The sequence below is a fragment of the Gymnoscopelus braueri genome, assembly GCF_963280865.1.
Source record: "Gymnoscopelus braueri genome assembly, chromosome: 7".
Classification (NCBI taxonomy): domain Eukaryota; kingdom Metazoa; phylum Chordata; class Actinopteri; order Myctophiformes; family Myctophidae; genus Gymnoscopelus; species Gymnoscopelus braueri.
In genome coordinates, this window is record NC_137608.1 from 32,895,086 (window position 1) to 32,913,916 (window position 18,831).

Here is an 18,831-nt window from a genome sequence, read left to right on the forward strand (position 1 = left end):
TGGTCTTAAAATGAGGTGTGGTCTGGAGAAAACACTGCTTTCTTACGCACAGAGAGAAGCGCTTGCGCTTAGACCAGCTATTTGTTAGTCTTAATGACGGCACAGATATTTTCTTACAATTTAGACCGTTCATTATTGGGATTAAGATGCGCCTAGGTGGGTTCACAATGAGCGCACACTGATTGCAATCTAAATCCATCCCATTTCAACACAACACTCACATTTAACAATTTAAGTCAAGTGATATGGTAGCCTAACACAAAAAACATAAATTATTTTTCTATATATATAAAAAATAATAAAAAATCCTAGTCATGTACAGTAAGAATGTCTTGAATCCATGGCGTCCTGGGATTCTTTATCTGTCTCTGTAGCTATATTAAAGGTCATCATCAATCTCCAAATGGGGCTCCCAGGGTGCACAAAGTGTGTTCCCGCTGCGTCATGCTTTAATATGCAGTTTTAAAAAAACTACTGAACTGAGAATGATATTGTGAACATTAAGTTGATTTGTCAAGATATCACCGTTGTCTCATGGACATAAGGAGACATTAGGCTATGGTGATTCTGACTGCAGCAGTATGGCCACTGCGTTTGTCCACCTCTCCTTTCCATGTGATGTTTCGGTGAGCAGAGAGCTTAATTGTTTCCCCCTGCGTCTCCTGACATTCATTATATCAAATTATTATTGCTGGTCCCATAGGTGATGGAATGCAATTTTCCTCAGCAGTTTGTGTCTCCTCCTTGCTTCTTGCTAAATCCCTAGTTTCATTAACAGTACTCTATGATGAAGCCGCACCTGCTTCTTAAAGGTAATGGGAGCCGACCCTTTGATTGGCTTAATTACTGTAACGTCCAAAACACACCCATGACTAATTCAAAGTCTAAATACAACCTCTAATGTGCCGTGCACTGACCTAGCACGCAGATAATGCAGTGTCTAATAGCAATATTGGAGGGGAAACACCCCCTTTGCAATTTGTGCCATGCGTTTGTGCCCTGTGCCATAGGTTGTCTAAATAGGGCCGAGCTTTTTAGTATTCTATCCTTTTGACAGATATGTTCAGATATGTTCACGTATATGTATTCTTGTCAGTAAAAACATCAATCAATCAAACGGAATATAGGGTGCCCATGTGGGTTCAAAAGAACGTTTCTTATTTCTTATTTTTTAATGAATTTGAGAAAACTGGAAGTATGCCTAGCACTCAATTAAATTAAATTGTGTTTCTTTCTTCAGCAGCTATAATGAAAGTTTTGCCATGACACGTGACAGTATTCATCACCTTTAATTATTATTATGTTGTGTGTCATGTCCAGGGTGCTGGGTCATTTTGAGAAGCCCCTGTTCTTAGAGCTGTGTCGTCACATGGTATCGATCCAGTTACACCAGGGAGAGCCACTCTTCCGTCCCGGGGACCTAGATGACAGCATCTATGTTGTCCAAGATGGTCGGCTAGAGCTCTGGATCCATGAGAGTGTAAGATGTTCTGGCTCATATGTATGCATTATGCATCTTAGAACCAGTTAGTGATGGAAATTATACTGATCTGGGATGGCCTTGCCTCCTGATGTGGCTGTGCGATTGTAAGAGGTTATGGTTTATGTCAGTATAGTGTTGTTTAATGCAGATTACAAAGTCAAGGAATTAAAAACAAAGCAAAGCTGACAAATAACTTAAGTAAACAATACAGTAAGCACAGATAGAAGAAAACAGTTGTAGACAGTAGTCTAGAAAGCCACACAGCAGTGTGTCCTGTCAAAGTGTTATTCAACAGACAATTCCTTGTGATTGGTAATTTTATTTACTAGTATTTGCATATTGTGCTGAATGAAATTGTCACCTCAATTCTATATATGTTATAACTTACATAACATATTTTGATCTTTCTCTCTTGCCATAGGATGGGACAGACGTTATGGTAAAGGAAGTGCTACCAGGGGACAGTGTCCACAGTCTGCTGAGCATCCTGGATAGCATCACTGTATGTTTATTTTCATGTTTAGTAATCAGCTTACATAGTTTTTATTGTTCATTTAGAACAAAGCAATGTCTAAATCGGCTAGGATATAGGCTAATTCCATCCTCTGTGATATGTGATTGTTTATTGCATTACTTAAGACTATTATGTCAAAATATCTTGGTTTAAAAAACTACACATTTCTGTCTGTCCCTGCTTAATTTGTGTGCTTCATTTGTCTATTTCCGTTTATGCACAAAAATGTAGATGTACTGTATATTCTGTAGGGCAAATGCACTTATATATTGCATATTGCATATTTGATTGTGTAGCTGATATCTCATAGGTCTACAGCTATCGTTTTTTTTTATTAGGGATTATTCTATCGATTACTCAAATAATAAAGAAGCGTGTTTTTTATTATTTCTATATATATCAACAAATTAACCACTTAAGCGTTATTTTATACTATGTCGCACAACAGCGTCATGCAAAAATTGTGAACATAGCAGATCTACCAGCTATCAACGTGTCGCACGATGCATTGTGAGATTGTAGATCTGCTATTTTCATTATTTTGGATATCTTTTTATTTTTAGCCTATAATGATATGCCACTATTAAATGATAGATTATCAGTTATTTTTTTAACAATTGATTAGTTTGGTTAACTGTTGCACCCCTTTCTAATCTCATGGCTTCTATCTTGCTGTCCACACCCGTACATCAGGGCTATCCAGCACCTTACAAGACTGTGTCTGCCAGGGCAGCCAGCGCCTCCACTGTGCTGCGACTCCCCGCCGCAGCCTTTGAGTCTGTCTTTGAGAAGTACCCTGAGACTATGGTCCGCGTTGTCCAGGTAAAATAATGATTTCACGAGTAAGAGATCACACCTCTACTTAAGTTTAACGATTTTTGTTTTAACGAAATGAGATGAATGTGAAACGGGATGAGGAACCCAAGGTAGGGCTAGACTCAGGGTGGGGGCGTAGTCTTTCAGGAGCTGATGGCCACCGTTGCTCTACTCGAGGAGCGGTCGGTCGTCTCTGCTCCGTCACTGCCCCCTTGGGCTCCTAGAGAAATAGAGACAGAAGGAGGAAGAGCGAGAACAGAGGAGGAAGGAGGAGGTTGAGGCGGAACAAGGAAGGTGAATTAAGGAAGAGACGCGCTGGACGCTGGGCATGCGCCACGACGCTCATGGATGGTAGACTCGCACCGGAAGTTTGATGAAATACACTGCAGTGAATGAGAGTCGGCTGGACCAGCTTATGAACAAACACTATTTCCGAATGAGTGCGACCTTTGTCATATAATCAGTTCAGGAATATAAAAGAAGACAGGTTGTTTTTTGATCACTGGTTTTTCGATGTGCACAGTACGTAATGTTATTGAGGCATCTAAGCAGTGGCAGGTATCGTTTCAGGCTCACATATTTGGTTGTCAGACTGTAAATGATGGACAGTCTCGCGATACTTGAGCACATTCATAAACTTACTTTGTGCTCTTTATATACCTCTATAAAATTATACAGTGTACACATCGAAAAGCAACAGAGCAGAAAACAATGTGTGATATGTCTTTAATTTTTTTTTCTGGAGCATTTTAGAAAGGTCTCAATCTTTCAGAAATAGTGATTATTTATAAGCTGGTCCACCTGGCCCTCATTGACTCCAATATATTCCATCGAACTCCCGGCTGCAGTTTGCCACCCAGTGCTACGAATCTGCTGGCTGGAATTGCTGGATAGAGAAAATGACGTCGGTTTCCTTTCCTTAATTTACCTTCCTTAGGGCGGAAGAGGACGTGAAGCAGAACAAACAAGTCAGTTGAGTGATCACAGGTGTGTTTATTCTGTGGGGAGTGCAACAATGATTGTCTGCTGTGATGAGTGGAGGCAGGTGTAGTATACTGTATACTGTATACTGTGGCGATTGTTAACGGGCAGTGGCTGATAAGTGAAGGCAGGTGTGGTAGATAAGGAGATGATTGTGAACGGGGGAGTGTCAGTGATAAGTGGTCTCCACTCCTGAACTTGCGTTGACTACATAAATATAATAGAACCGTTCTTTGATGAATAGACTAGATTAGATGATTATACTATTACTACTATTATAGTAGTAGTTCAGCTATTACTACTATTATAGTAGTAGTTCAGCATGTGTCATTCTCTAAATGATTAACCTTTTTGCCAGACCCTGTGGGTGCCGGCTTGAATTGTCACCTTTTCCTATCCTATTATGAATCTATATTATTTAACCACTTAAACCCTATAGTATAGGATTTAAGTATAATTATGTAAGGCCTATATACTTCATTAACCCGGGACCCCTAGAAGTCTACACTTGGTCCCTTCCTTTTTCCCCTCTGCATCAAATGGTTTTGCTGAAAATAGTACATCAACAGGCTCACAATGTAGATGGGCTATTTTTGCCAAATGTTCACCTATTATGATGACATGCCCAGAATAGGGACACTACAGTTCATGTGTTTAACTAGCATTAGAGTTTCACTCTCACTCTGTAGTTCAGAGTTGTCATTACGTTGTCATATGTTATCAGTACCATAACATTAGATAGCATGTTATGTAGACAGATGCCAGGTCATTGTTGACCTGGCATCCTTTAGTGTGTATAGTTTCAATGTACAGATTTTTTTGATATTCTACTTTTAGACATGAAACTAGATTACTATTTCTATGCATTTGATGTATTACCTTGTGTTGTCCTTGCTTACTGTACTAACTTACTACTAATTTACTATTTTTACTATTGTTACTTTATTGCTATTTGGTGATATTATGTAAAAAATCTGAAACCCAAGACTTTTAATATCTCCATTTACGTATATTAACAAATATATTGAATATTGAATCCCTGCAACAAGCAATGTGACTAATACCATTATCATGGCCTTTCAACATGTCCTTGAAAAATACCTTAACTGCTTTTTTTTGTGGAGTGTGTCTGGATAAGAGAAGGTTTAAAATGTAAAATATACATTTAATATGATATATTTTCACATTGTGTGCGAGTTGTTGAAGTATTTGTCTTCTTCCTTCCGGTATAGATCATTATGGTGCGTCTACAAAGGGTGACGTTTCTGGCCCTCCACAACTACCTGGGTCTAACCACTGAGCTCTTCAACCCGGTACAACACCAACTCACCTCACTCCACAACATTCACTCACCTCACTCCACAACACTCTAACTCTTGTCACTACACAACACTCCCACTCACTTCACTCCACTATAGAGTACCGAAGTCCTGACGTCACTCCCACTACCCCTGGGTCACAGCGTTATTCTTTGTATTGGAATTTCCATAGGCAAATCTTAGATTGCGTTATATAAGAACTGTGTTCCAAAAATAAACAAACCACCCCAGGATTTTGTCAGGTAATGTTTACATTTGATAACGTCTGTGTTTGGAGATAACATTTTTAACTTTGGATAAATTAGTACTTTTCACCGTCAGTTGATGCTTCATATCCATGTGAGTAAAATTGCCAGATGGTTTGTTTATTTTTTGAACACAGTTCTTATATGACACGATCTAAGATTCCCCTATATGGGAATTCCAATACAAAGAATATCGCCGTCGGATAGTGCCCTTGAGCGGCTGTGATGTCAGACTCTATACTCTCACTCACGTCATGTCACTCCACAACAGTCATTCACTCACGTCATTCCACAGCACTATCACTCACCTCAGTCCACATTCTGTTACAAAAGTTTTTGCGTTTGAGGTCAAGTTAATCTGCTGACAAAGTGCTTTTAAGAAAGCACATTTATCACAAGTACTTTATAGAGCAGTAAAATGGATTTTTCCCAAACTTGCTAATAAAATATTCAATCAATCAATCCGTGTGTGTGTGTGCCTGCGTGTGTTTGTGTGTCACAGGAGAGTCAAGCCATTCCTTTGGTGTCAGTGGCCCATGCTGTAGGCGAGACCCATCCTCACAGAGGTTTCCGTAGACAGCAATCCCAGCAAGACGACTCGGCCCCTGAAAAAGGGCCCCAGGGGTCTGCTGACACAGGTATGATAAAACACAAAACCATTTCATATTGTGTCTTGTCAATTACTGTTAAAATACTGTTTTTTTTCTGGGGCAGCTGGTAGTGTAGGAAGTTAGTGCATGGAACATAATGCTCCTTCACAGTTAAGTTTTAATCAGATTCTCATCATGTCTCACATGTCTGCCCCTTGTCGTCTCTCGGTTTCCTGTCTCTACACTCACCTACTGTATCTGAATTAAAAAATATCTTTAATTAAAACCAATATATGGTTACTTCTGTTTAGTCATAGACCACTTTGAGCGACATTCTGTGATAGGAGGCTTTACATAATATTTTTCTTTATTGTATTACCATTTTGCAATAAATGTTTAATCTTTTTGATAAGTTCTCAGACTGATTGGTTGTTCTTTTTTTTTAACATGACATCACAGAGGTTGGAAAGTCTAACGTTCCAGAACGCAGGAAGGTTCCTCGCTCTATGTCTAGCCCCATGGCTGTGACAGGTATTGCACTAACACATGCTGAGTGAAACCTACATCTTCACAATCATGGAATCAAACCCATTACCTTTTTGAAATAGCCCACCCTGCCACTCAGTAGATCTGGTTGTCACTATAAATAAACACAAATAAATACTGACACAGATGTTATATTCAGCCTTGGTTTTAAAAATGGATTAGTTCAGTAGATTGCTTAGGTAAATGAAAGCATAAGTGATACGTACACATTATCCACCACACATTTGTCGTTGCCAGGTTATCCAACCGAGGGCTGATGCAGCCTGGCTCGTACTTGGTTACAGAGGGATGTGACTAATGCCCACCCAAGAAATCAAAACTTTTAGCTCGGATTTAGGTTAGGTAAAAACAGGATTCAGATCACTTTGATACCATCAGATTAGGACATCAAATCTAAGCTTTAATCAGGATCAAGTGTTCTGTAGTTGGAAAATATAATTCATCATTATAGCCTTAAAATTCTATACTGTCTGTCTTTCTTAATATGTTGTTTTTAATATCCACTAGGTGGAGAGGAGACAGGTAGGATTAAAACACTGATATTCAGCATAATGATAATCTTGAAGATTCTGAATCTGGATCAGGGTGATTCTATCCTAAATTGTTTTGTATTACTGGGACAAAATGTGGCTGGATTGTCTGATTCTGAATGAAAATATAGGATTTTGAAATCTGATCTAATCAAGTTTTGAACTCTTGGCCAGACAATTTGTTTATCACGTACCCATAGCCTTGTTTAGTCACATAGAAAGCAGCGTCTGTGACGACGGCCATGTTCAATATGCCGAGTTCTTTCCACATCAAGGTCTCTCACAGTGACAGTTCAATGTGCCATTTTGGCGTGCGCTGATGGCAGGTCATAAACTGTGGCAGTCCTAGGGCTGACAACAGTTATCAGCCCTGGGACTGATAATGACATGATATCAGTTGTGCCCTTCTCAGTCCTTTTATCACTCCCCTCACCCAGGGGATATAAAGGTTGTTATGTGATATGTCTGTTGTACTGCACATGGTGCACAGGCCTTCTGCTTATCTAAATAAAATCAAACAATACTCTGACTGCAAGAACTGCAAAAATCGAACATTTGTTAGTTCATTTATTTGATCTTTTATAGCTTAACATTGATGGGAAAAATATCAGTCTGCTGAATAACTATTATACGATACGATACGATAATACTTTATTGTCAGTTCACACTGAAATTTGTCTTGCGATTTTAACTTTTTGACTGCCACTGACGAGATTTCTCGTCATATTTTGCTAAGGCTCAGACTGCCAATGACGAGAATGACGGGATTCTGTGTTTTCAGTGGTTTTACGCTAGATGGCGCTGTTCGCTAACACATGAGTCACCATTTGACTCCCAGTGAAGCAATGAAGCAGCAAATCCTGTGATCTTTCCCCCCCCCCGATTCTACAAGACTCGGATACGTCTTTTAAATCGATCAGGGGATCGATCATACTGGAGATAAATATTCTATGATTTTTCAAATGTTAGTGAAAACACTCGAAAATCTCTGGCAGTGGCTTAGCAAACAATGTTTTATTTCTGGCAGTCAAAGAGTTAAGTAGCAATAATGATCAGCATGGATGGTGAATGGTTACTGTGTTTGTTCTTACAGGTGACATGTCAGCTCATCTCAACAAGCTGCGTGAGCAGGCTTTAACCGTTACTATGGAGGAGACACCGCCTACAAGCTCCTTTGTCCAAAAGGTCTGTGAGTTAAAAGGCTTATGACTGTACCATAGCCGTGCTGATGTACAGTACAACAGCTAGTCTAGTGTGATATTTCGTTATTTGTCGCAAAAGTAGCAAAAATAGCTGACCTACCAACTCATGCGATACGTTGTGAGTTTGTAGATCTTTAACAAATCGTTTTATAAATATAGATAATTATAATTATTGTGACTAAATAATATAATGATAATAATATTATATTATATTAACTCTCAGTGCCAATGAAATAAAAAAATATGTTCATACTGTGCCAGCATTTCTTTTTGTTTTTTTTTTAAGTAAAAAAAAAGTGCTTAGGAAGCGAGATACAGCCTTTTTCAGTTCTAAGTTAAACAAGGAGTGGATGGAGCTGCAAATCTTCAGATAATGATATATTGGGTTCTGAACATTTTTTTCAAAAAATAATAATAATATATATATATATTCTTTTTACTCGGGATAACTCGTGGCTTGGCACTGAGAGAGTTAATCATAATAACTGCAATGGATCCATTGGAAGACAGGTTCTTTTTTTTCCATTTCCTGAAAAGTAATGGTTTTGGATAGGGATGTCCGTTATTATCGGCCTCCCGATATTATCGGGCCGATATTAGCATAAAAATCAATCAATATCAATAAAAAGTTTTTCTTTGTTTGTTTTTTTATTATTATTTTTAAAGTTACAGGAGTCCTTACTGTATGGTGTGTGTGATATGAAATGTGAGCTTACCATAATCACAGTAATCCTTAATCATATTCCATCATATTCAAGGGCTTTTGCAGAGAAATGAGACAGACTCCAATCACTTTCAAATTAGAGCACTGCAGAGGGCAGGTGTCTCTCAAAAAAGTCCACCCACAGTCTTCAATTGGTTCAGAATGCCTCGGCCCGTCTTTTAACTAATCATATCACCTCCATTTTAGCATCCCTGCATTCATTGGCTGCCAGTTGAGTTTAGAATTAATTTTAAAATCTTACTCACTACATGTAAGGCCAGGCTAGGTCTTTCTTGCCCCAGCCTATATCTCGCACCTACTCCCCCCTACATCCCAGCACGTAGTCTGAGATCCTCGAACAAAGCACACTGGACATTCCAAAGGGTCAGTTAAATACCAAAGGTCGCTTGGCCTTTGCCTTCAGAGCTCCCTACCCTTTGGAATGCCCTGCCCAGCGAGCCTGGAGATCAGGCTCGCTGATTCTGTCCCCTGTTTTAAATCCCTCCTTAAAACCCACTTCTATAGATTAGCTTTTAATGCCCATTCCTCTTGATTCTAATCTATCTCCGCTGGTATTTCATCAGTATGAAAGTAGTATGTACTTATTTATCTGCATTGTTTACTGCATTGTTTTTAATAATTGTTTTGTTTTGTGTGTTGTTTTCTTTTGTTGTTTCCTTTGTAAAGTACTTTGTAACCCAGTTTTGAAAGAGTGCTATCTAAATAAAGTTTTATTATTATTATTTATTATTTGTATATGTCTTAAAAAGCTTAGTTTCAACTGTCACAACCATAGACTTAAATGACCTGATCGATGATCATGTCTTACTTTTCTCTTCCATCATTCCCCCTCAGTCCCACAGGAAGAAAAGTGTGACCATGCTCGACGTCCCGTCTGCTGTGTACCACTACAGTGATGAACCTGGAGGGGGACACACCAACCATAGTCACTATAACAGGGTCAGCGCCATCTTCCAAGCTGCCAAGAGGGACCTGTTACAGGTCATCCAACTGCAGGTACTGTGTGGCCTGGATCTGTTTCTGCATACAGACATGTACCTTTAAGCACTTGAACCTTAGCATCCCTATTCTGAGGGGGAGCATTGGTCGTAAATAGCAGATCTACAACTATCTACAACATCTTTAAAATATTTAATATTTAATTCTAGAACTTTTTCTGAATATTGTGATTGTGATTAATTGGAATACATCTGGAATCCCCCCCAGTGGATTATCACTGTCAATACCATCTTCCACTGCAGTCTGAAAATGCACATTTTAAGACTCTCACTGCCACTTTTTAGAGTTCGCTTGCTTTTTGATGCTAGTTATGTTACGCAGATGTACTATGCTGTTATTGAGGTAGATGTTTGCGGTTTGCTTTCCCACAGATGCTACATGCTGTTTGTTATTATTCAGGCAGATGCTAGGTTTATGTTTACCTTCCATCCTAATTAGAATTAATTAATTAATTGTAGCACCTAATTGTTTTCTTACTTAACTGTTTATTGATTCATGCAGCTTCCTTTGTAAGTCACTTTGCATATGAGCATCCGTTAAATTCCTAAACTGTCAATTATAATCCTTGTTCTTCTTTTAGGACCCAAATCTGCTGGAGGGCAGAGTCAATATACGTCAGGTCAAAGCTGGCTGTGTGGTGGCCAATCAAGGAGACCAGGTCAGTCTTGCCTTTTGAGATGTCACAGAACAGAACATCTCTGTTGCTTTTCTTTATTTATCTAATCTTTTTACTTTTTGGGGGGCTAACCCTATTCCTTAACCACTTTAAACCTGGCGTGCCTATTTTAGGCATGTTTATAAAAGGCAAAATGTTTAAAAATAATAATATTTGTCGTTTTAAGGGCTTACGTGGTTCATCTCCATGTCCGTGTATTCTCCCCAGGATGCGAGCGTGGCCTTTCTGATCTCAGGGTCGCTCCATGTGTACCAGCGTATGATCGACCGCGAGGAGGACTCCCTGCTGTTTGTGGCCCACCCAGGCGAGATGGTGGGCCACCTGGCCGTGCTCACTGGAGAGCCGCTCATCTTCAGTGTTAAAGCACACAGGGACTGCACGTTCCTCTCCATTTCAAAGGCCCACTTCTATGAGTAGGTGTTTGCATGGAGGGTGTGGGGAAATGGCGAAATGGCGTTTGTACTTCTATAGATAGAAGTACAAACAATGGACACTTATCAATGTCAAATTTGGGACAGAATACTGAGCCTAGTATCTGCTTTTTGTGTGTGTGTGTGTGTGTGTGTGTGTGTGTGTGTGTGTGTGTGTGTGTGTGTGTGTGTGTGTGTGTGTGTGTGTGTGTGTGTGTGTGTGTGTGTGTGTGTGTGTGTGTGTGTGTGTGTGTGTGTGTGTGTGTGTGTGTGTGTGTGTGTGTGTGTGTGTGTGTGTGTGTGCGCGTGTGTGTGTGTGTGTTTGCAGAATCTTACGTGCGGAGCCCAGGATAGTTTTGAACTTTGCTCATACAGTGGTGAAGAGGGTGTCGTCCTTCGTCAGACAGATTGACTTTGCTCTGGACTGGATGGCTGTGGAGGCTGGCAGGGCCGTCTACAGGTAGCTACTGTATGAAACTCTACATACACAGTAAAAAAAAAATCTGAGTGTGTACAAATGGGAACCCTTTGGTTCCATTTCCAAATTCTCAGAGTTAACAACTTAAGCCCTATATATTCAAACTGATCTGTAAGTGAACAACTTGTTGGATTGTGACGTGTTGTGAGCTTGTAGATCTGCTATTTCCGCAATTTTTTGATCAATTTGGAAAAATCTTTTTGAATATCTTTGAAAGAATTCACCCATAACATGCCCAAAATAGAGACACTACATACCTACATACTATACCTACATACAGTACATGTACAGAGACACACACACACACACACACACACACACACACACACACACACACACACACACACACACACACACACACACACACACACACACACACACACACACACAGACACGAGACAATCTCATTACAGTAGCTTTTCATGCACTTTGCAGTGCTCAACTTAATTGATTTTTTATTAGTTCAAATCAATAACAAGCATTATTATTGTACTATTTGTCAGTGGTGCAGTTTTTAAGCTCACTTCTGGGCCAACGCATACAGTGGCTGGTCTAGGATATATATGAAAGGATAAAAACATCTGCCAAATATCTTAACTGTAGCTCTCAAATGTTGTCGTTTTTTTCCCCCTCAGACAGGGAGAAAAATCGGACAGCACCTTCATCGTTCTCAGCGGCCGGCTGCGCTCTGTCATTGCAAAGGATGATGGGAAGAAAGAGCTGACAGGGGAGTATGGTCGTGGAGACCTCATTGGTGTGGTGAGTCCAAAATAAGGGGTGATTTGATTATGACAAATGTAATGGTACAATCCAGGATTTAATGACTAAAACATTATTTTAACCAATCTGTATGGTAGAGTATGTTAATACAATATCATTAGTACAACTGCAGTGGTTGGAGGTGATCTCCCTACTCTTCCATTTGAGAAATGTACACCCTGGTGTTGGGTAGGACACCTACTGATTGGCCATGTTAATGGAAGTAGAGAGGAGAGGAGACGGAGACCACAGACTTAAAACTTACGGACTGTAGGTTGAAAAAAACAAAACAGATGTGAGAGCAGCTAGTGTTTTGGTCCTCTATTAGGGCACAGTCACTTTTCAGTTTGTCTGAAATCTGACAGTTGTTGAAGAGGATATGCTTAGCATAAAAAATAAATACAAATCAGCTTGCATAATTTAAAATCACCAAGGATGATTCCACTGTGGTCTTTATTGAGCTGCTTTCTATTATAATGTGGTGTTATACCAAGAATGTATTGTTATTATTATTTCCAGGTTTCAATTTATTTGAAAAATATTTGGGTCAGGGGGGGCATGTTCATAACGACTTAAACCCTGTATACTATGCAACACGTTGTGAGCATGTAAATCTGCTATTGCAAATTGAACACTGGCTATTTCCAAGTCTTACTAGAATTATCCAATTTCCCAGGTTGAGGCTCTGACACACATGAACCGGGCCACCACAGTGCATGCCGTCAGGGACTCTGAGCTGGCCAAGCTGCCTGAGGGGGCTCTCAACTCCATCAAGAGACGGTATCCTCAGGTAGTCACCAGACTCATCCACCTGCTGGGACAGAAGATCCTTGGTAATATGCAGCAGGTCAACGGACCGTTGGCAGGTACACATGCAACCTGTAAGTATATTTTTTGACTTATTGCCGGGCGGCAGTGGCTCAGGAGGTAGAGTGGCCGGCCTTGGGAATCGGAAGGTTCCCAGTTCGATCCTCGGCTCCTTCTGGCTGCGTGTCGAAGTGTCCTTGAGCAAGACACTGTACCCCCCCTAACTGCTCCCGATGAGCAGGTTGGTGCCTTGCATGGTTTCCTTCGCCGTCGGTGTGTGAATGTATGTGTGAATGTGAAATACATTGTAAAGCGCTTTGGAGAAAGGCGCTATATGAATGCCTTCCATTTACCATTTACAATTATAGAAATATTAATGCAAACTATGGCCTCTATCATGTGTGTGCGTGTGTGCGTGTGTGCGTGCGTGCGTGTGTGCGTGCGTGCGTGCGTGGGTGTGTCTGTGCGTGCGTGTATCTGTGCGTGTGTGTGTCTGTGCGTGTGTGCATGCATGCGTGTGTGAGTGAGTGAGTGATTGTGTGTTAGTGCATGAGTGTGTTGTCACTTTTGTAGGTAAGCCATCATAACATGGTAAATCGATGCTGTTATATAAATGTGCAGTATTTCACTGGTAAGATGATGAAAAGCTGAATATAGGTGTTTTGTTGTCCCTCAAATACCATGGCTTTTGGATTCTATTCTTGAATGATTATTGGTCATCCACTATGACATGTAAGTGGCTCCACTGCTTGCAGCTAATCTGCCCGATGTGCACGGCATGCACTAACGCCATCCTCACATCCCCTCCAGCTCGCGGTCTGGGCCTCCACACCCCCACCAGCAAATGGGATGCAGGGAACCCAGTGTCCAACCTGGCGACTGTCACCATCCTACCCGTGTCCGACGAGGTGCCACTCACCGCCTTCACTCTGGAGCTGCAGCACGCACTCAGTGGCATTGGTACATCCTGCAGTGCAGACACATTGACATTTCATTAGTTTTGACTGACCAGTCTAGAGTACAGCAATCAAAACAACATTAGTTGTAGTTTTTGCTCATAGTTTCTTAGTTTGCAACCCTAGTAGTTGACTGGGGTCCCCCAGGGCTCTTTACTTGCTACGCAGATTTACTTTCCCTCTACACCAATTCTCTCACTGAAAATAGCTGATCTACAAGCTCACAATGTACTGCATTGTGACACGTTGTGAGCTTGTAGATCTGCTATTCTCACCGAATGTTCACCCCAGAATAGGGACGCTGGAGATCATGTGGTTAATAAGGTATTGAAAATGTTGTATATTTCTTATGCTCTTATGCTTACATAATATGCTATGCTTATAATTGTAAGTATTCAAGGATGTATGTTCAGACCTACCAGCAATGGACATGCAGGACTCAGTTTAGTGTAATGTAATAGAACATGAACTCATACAGTAGATAGCAGACAATACTCATATTTGAACAAAGTTTGCATGAGGGAGGATGTCATGTGACTGAGGTCCCAAGCCAAACTCCAACTCAGGACACCAACACCATGTGGTCAGTGTACCAGCTGGTTTAAAGCACCATGCATAATTGGTTCTAACGTCTAATGTCTGTTCATGTTTCTGCAGGTCCTACTCTGCTCCTGACCAGTGACAGTATCAAACAGCGACTGGGCGCCGCTGCCTTGGACAGGTCAGAATTTGCCTTGCATCATGGGAAATAATCAGTTGACAAACACAAAGGCTGTGTCCGAAATTCCATACTAACATACTATTTAGTATGCCAAAACAGCATGTGAAATGTATTTGCATGTCCAAAACCACAGTATGAACTACAGTACACCTACAGTATATTGTATATATGTGCGTATATGTCTGGGAAATATTACAGCATGCAATCACTGGACACTATACGACATAAATATACCAACATGCAAGGCAGTAGTGACAATACAGTAGTGACGTAATGTAATTTACTCTTCCATTAATCTAGAGTGTAAATATTTGTTAACACTAAAACCAAGGACATGAAACCCAAGGACAAGTCCAATACAAACAACGTTTAACTGCCATACACAATAATGAAACGGAAATATGGATGTGTAGTACCTCTGCTGGCCACCGGACGGGTCACTGGATGCACACAAAAGTATGTTGAACCGTAGAACCCATATTGAGTATGAAGTATATAGTATGTGTTTTCGGATGCAGCCATATAAGTGGAAAGTGTTGTCCAATGTAAAACTCGAGTCACTTCCTGCCTACGTAATTGAAATACGAGTCAAATAGGACCCTGGGCGAAGGCTAATTGATTACTACATAGACCACCACAATGTCAATTTTATTTATTTATTTATTCTGCAAGGAAGATGTGCTGTAGATAGCTTCCTAAATTAGGTATTTTGGTGTTGGGCTGAATTAGATAAAAGCTCATGCCAGATCTATCTCTATGCAGTGTCCATGAGTACCGTTTGTCCAGTTGGCTGGGACAGCAGGAGGACATCCATCGTATTGTCTTGTACCAGTCAGACCCCACCCTCACCCCCTGGACCCAGCGCTGTATCCGACAGGCCGACTGCATCATCATTGTGGGACTGGGAGAACAAGAGCCCACCGTGGGGGAGGTGAGGCCAAACAACATTTGACCTCTCAGTTTTTTTTTACCTCCAGTTCTAATATTTAACCCATTAAGACCTGAGGCCGATTCTACAAATGTCTTCTAAATCTGAAAAAACGTATGTTTCTATATCAGTGGTGCTCAAACTTTTTCACGTCAAGGACCCCCAAAATTATATGTATTTGGCCGTCGACCCCCATTTCAAAATATTTTGTTCCATGGGAGCAAAGATTTGAGTTAAAAATGTTCGCTTGAAAAAATATTTTTTTAATAACATTTATATATCTTTTTCAAAAATGGCAGATCTACAAGCTCATTGCGCAGCACGAAGTGAGCTACCAGCTCATCTAAAATGAGCTACCAGCTCCTGATTCTACCAGCTCATTGATTTGAAAATAGCCCCTGATTCCCCATAGCCTTTCCTTGGCTAGATTGCCATGAAACTTGCTGAGTCAGTGTGTTCATGCTCACTGGAGGATGAACCATTTGAGTGACATCATGACCTTGCACCACCACCTCAGGCTAAAATGTCAGCTTTAGACTCACAAGAAACAGAAACTAATAGTCACATTGCAGGCTTTTCCTCTAGCGCCACCCTTAGGCTGCATGCTCATCTCCCTTACCTTTCTTGATTTTAGTCAAATGTGTGCACCTCTATTTTGATTTATGGTCTATCTAGAGCTGTTTTCTGGTAGTGGGGGCTGTAATGATATAATTCCTCCACATACTGTAGGAAGCCTGTACCCAAACCTTTTGAAGTATCCTGCACATTTGTTCAATGTAATTTCCAGCAGTTTAAGTGATCTAAAGATGAGTTTGACTTTGATGATCAAACAACCAAATTTCCTTATTTTCAATCTTCAAATCAGTTACCTTGAAAGCGTAATATTCATGCTGAACTATGTTAATACATTTTGCAAATGTACGGTAGTGGAATATGGTCTTGCAAAAATATGTAGAACCTGCCCCTTTGAGAGATCATGTGCAGATTAATGCCTCATCTTAATGTCCCCATCTGCATAAAGCTTGCTTGCCTGAATATTGTCGCTAATGAGTGTGTGATTGGTCTACTCTAGATGTGATTATTAGGCTCTAGATTACTTTGTAATTAGGCTAATCAGGATAAGCAGCTATTAGAGATAATTGATGAAATACTGAAACGCTATTGAGTCCTAGTCGTATTATGATTAGGGATTAGTGCTTTTTGATTGACGTAGCGCGGCACATATTAGAAATGAATCCCTTTCTGCACCTGTAATGATGCAGTATCCGCGACGCCCAACGTAAATACCAACAACTGAGCAAGCAGGATGTTGCTGGATATAGTGCATGCATGCTCAGCAAATGTCACATGGATAGACGCATAGAGGCTGAACCCCTGTAAGGACAAAGCCTGCTCTCCAGTACTTTGCTAATGTTGTGTTCTGTACTCTCTATACCACAGGTTCTCAAAGTGGGGTCCCCCAGGGTTCCTTGAGGGGGCTCCAAATAGACCCATATAGGTTACGGGTCCATTTGGTTCCATTTGTATAACTCTCAAAGAGTTATGGGGTCCGTGGGCTAATGCATGCATACCAAAAAAAGGGGGTCCTTGAAATGACAGTTTGAAAACACTGCTCTATTGTGGCTTAACCCATTCAATCCGGGAAGGCATCTGTGTCATTTTAGATTTTATAGCTATAACCATTATTTTATACTTTGGCAATTCAAAAATTGCAGATCTACAAGCTCATAGCGCGGCACTTAGGCGTGTTATACAAATGAGGAACGTTTGTAAAAAAAACGGCAGTATAGCCGACTGTCAGTGAAAAAGGAGAACGATTCTGTATTTATATTGGTCCCAGTTTTGAATACCACCCTGTACCTGCCGTGTGTGTGTGTGTGCGTGTGTAGCTGGAGCGTATGCTGGAGGGCAGTGCGGTGCGAGCCCAGAAGCAGCTGGTGTTGCTGCACCGTGAGGACGGCCCGCCACCCAAGGGAACGGCCGAGTGGCTCAACATGAGGAGCTGGATCTCCAGACACCTGCACCTCTCCTGCCCCCGCAGGGTGTTCTCCAGAAGGACTCTGCCCAAACTGGTACACATGTTTACAGCAGCACACAACCAAAAAACAGGAAAAAACAGCGCCCTCTGCTGTTTTTTTACCTTTCTGAATCTGTTCTTGATAGATTACTCCAAGGCTAACCCTTAAATCCAACCTCTAAACTGCTAATCTGAACCCCGACCTCAATCTGAATATTTTCCTAATTGTAAAAGTTACTTCAGAAATCTCTTTTTAACCATAAAACAACCATATGGTTGTTTTATGGTTAAAAAGAGATTTCTGAAGTAAGTTTTAAGAAAAGTAAGAAAAGTAAGAAAGGACACATTGTTTTTTTTTTTCAAAGTTGTCCTCAATGTCTGTTTCTCAAATTCCACTATACTTGTGGAGACATTTGACACACATGTGTTTATTTAACTTTAATAATCTGTACTGTCAGTTAGTTAGTTTATTGATGTACCTAGCAAATGCCATGGTTATTGACATGTTATTTTACAGAAAGGAATGTAGCCTACACAGGTGCATTGTGAACTGGGCACGCTCAAGCATGTGATGGAGATCCAAACCACTTCGACCTTCTTGAACATTCACTCAGCGCTCCAATCGAAATCTGGTCGCTGCGTTCCACTCCGCTCGCATGCTCTGATACATACACACATACACCATCAACAACCCATGTGGGGCCTGTCCCAAGAACAGCATGTCCAGAATGATGTACTGGAAAACACAGTCCATCCATCAAAGTCAGAAGCCGTGACACATGGGGATTATTCAGCTTCCTGGGCTGCCTGCTAGTTTATCTTTAACATTTCATGCAACCGCAGCGTGTGGCTCACAAGCAAACCACCATGTCAGTGAGCTTTTTGTAGAATGCACTGGCCTAGTTAGGTTTGTGTGTGTGTGTGTGTGTGTGTGTGTGTGTGTGTGTGTGTGTGTGTGTGTGTGTGTGTGTGTGTGTGTGTGTGTGTGTGTGTGTGTGTGTGTGTGTGTGTGTGTGTGTGTGTGTGTGTGCGCATGGAATCTTGCATGGCCAACATAACATTTAGTGTTTGCATTAGAATTACGCCCCATTCCCACCAGACACGGCACTCATGCAAGTGTACTCTGGACC

General features: G+C 40.9%; 1 protein-coding gene across 3 annotated transcripts in view; it reads left to right on the forward strand.

The window, feature by feature from the left end:
• Positions 1-18,831, forward strand: part of pnpla7b (patatin-like phospholipase domain containing 7b) — a 33,902-nt gene that overhangs the window by 5,924 nt on the left and 9,147 nt on the right. Inside the window, exons 8-25 of one of the 3 annotated variants that reach the window (XM_080434443.1) lie at positions 1,321-1,480; positions 1,905-1,985; positions 2,691-2,819; positions 5,027-5,107; positions 5,861-5,996; positions 6,408-6,479; positions 7,002-7,016; positions 8,118-8,209; positions 9,785-9,946; positions 10,530-10,607; positions 10,833-11,038; positions 11,364-11,495; positions 12,149-12,272; positions 12,949-13,153; positions 13,890-14,039; positions 14,693-14,756; positions 15,519-15,687; positions 17,574-17,756. In XM_080434443.1, coding sequence (XP_080290569.1) covers positions 1,321-1,480; positions 1,905-1,985; positions 2,691-2,819; positions 5,027-5,107; positions 5,861-5,996; positions 6,408-6,479; positions 7,002-7,016; positions 8,118-8,209; positions 9,785-9,946; positions 10,530-10,607; positions 10,833-11,038; positions 11,364-11,495; positions 12,149-12,272; positions 12,949-13,153; positions 13,890-14,039; positions 14,693-14,756; positions 15,519-15,687; positions 17,574-17,756 — 2,239 coding nt within the window. The remainder of the gene's footprint in view (positions 1-1,320; positions 1,481-1,904; positions 1,986-2,690; positions 2,820-5,026; positions 5,108-5,860; positions 5,997-6,407; positions 6,480-7,001; positions 7,017-8,117; positions 8,210-9,784; positions 9,947-10,529; positions 10,608-10,832; positions 11,039-11,363; positions 11,496-12,148; positions 12,273-12,948; positions 13,154-13,889; positions 14,040-14,692; positions 14,757-15,518; positions 15,688-17,573; positions 17,757-18,831) is intronic. The other 2 variants (XM_080434444.1, XM_080434445.1) reach the window with 2 other exon arrangements.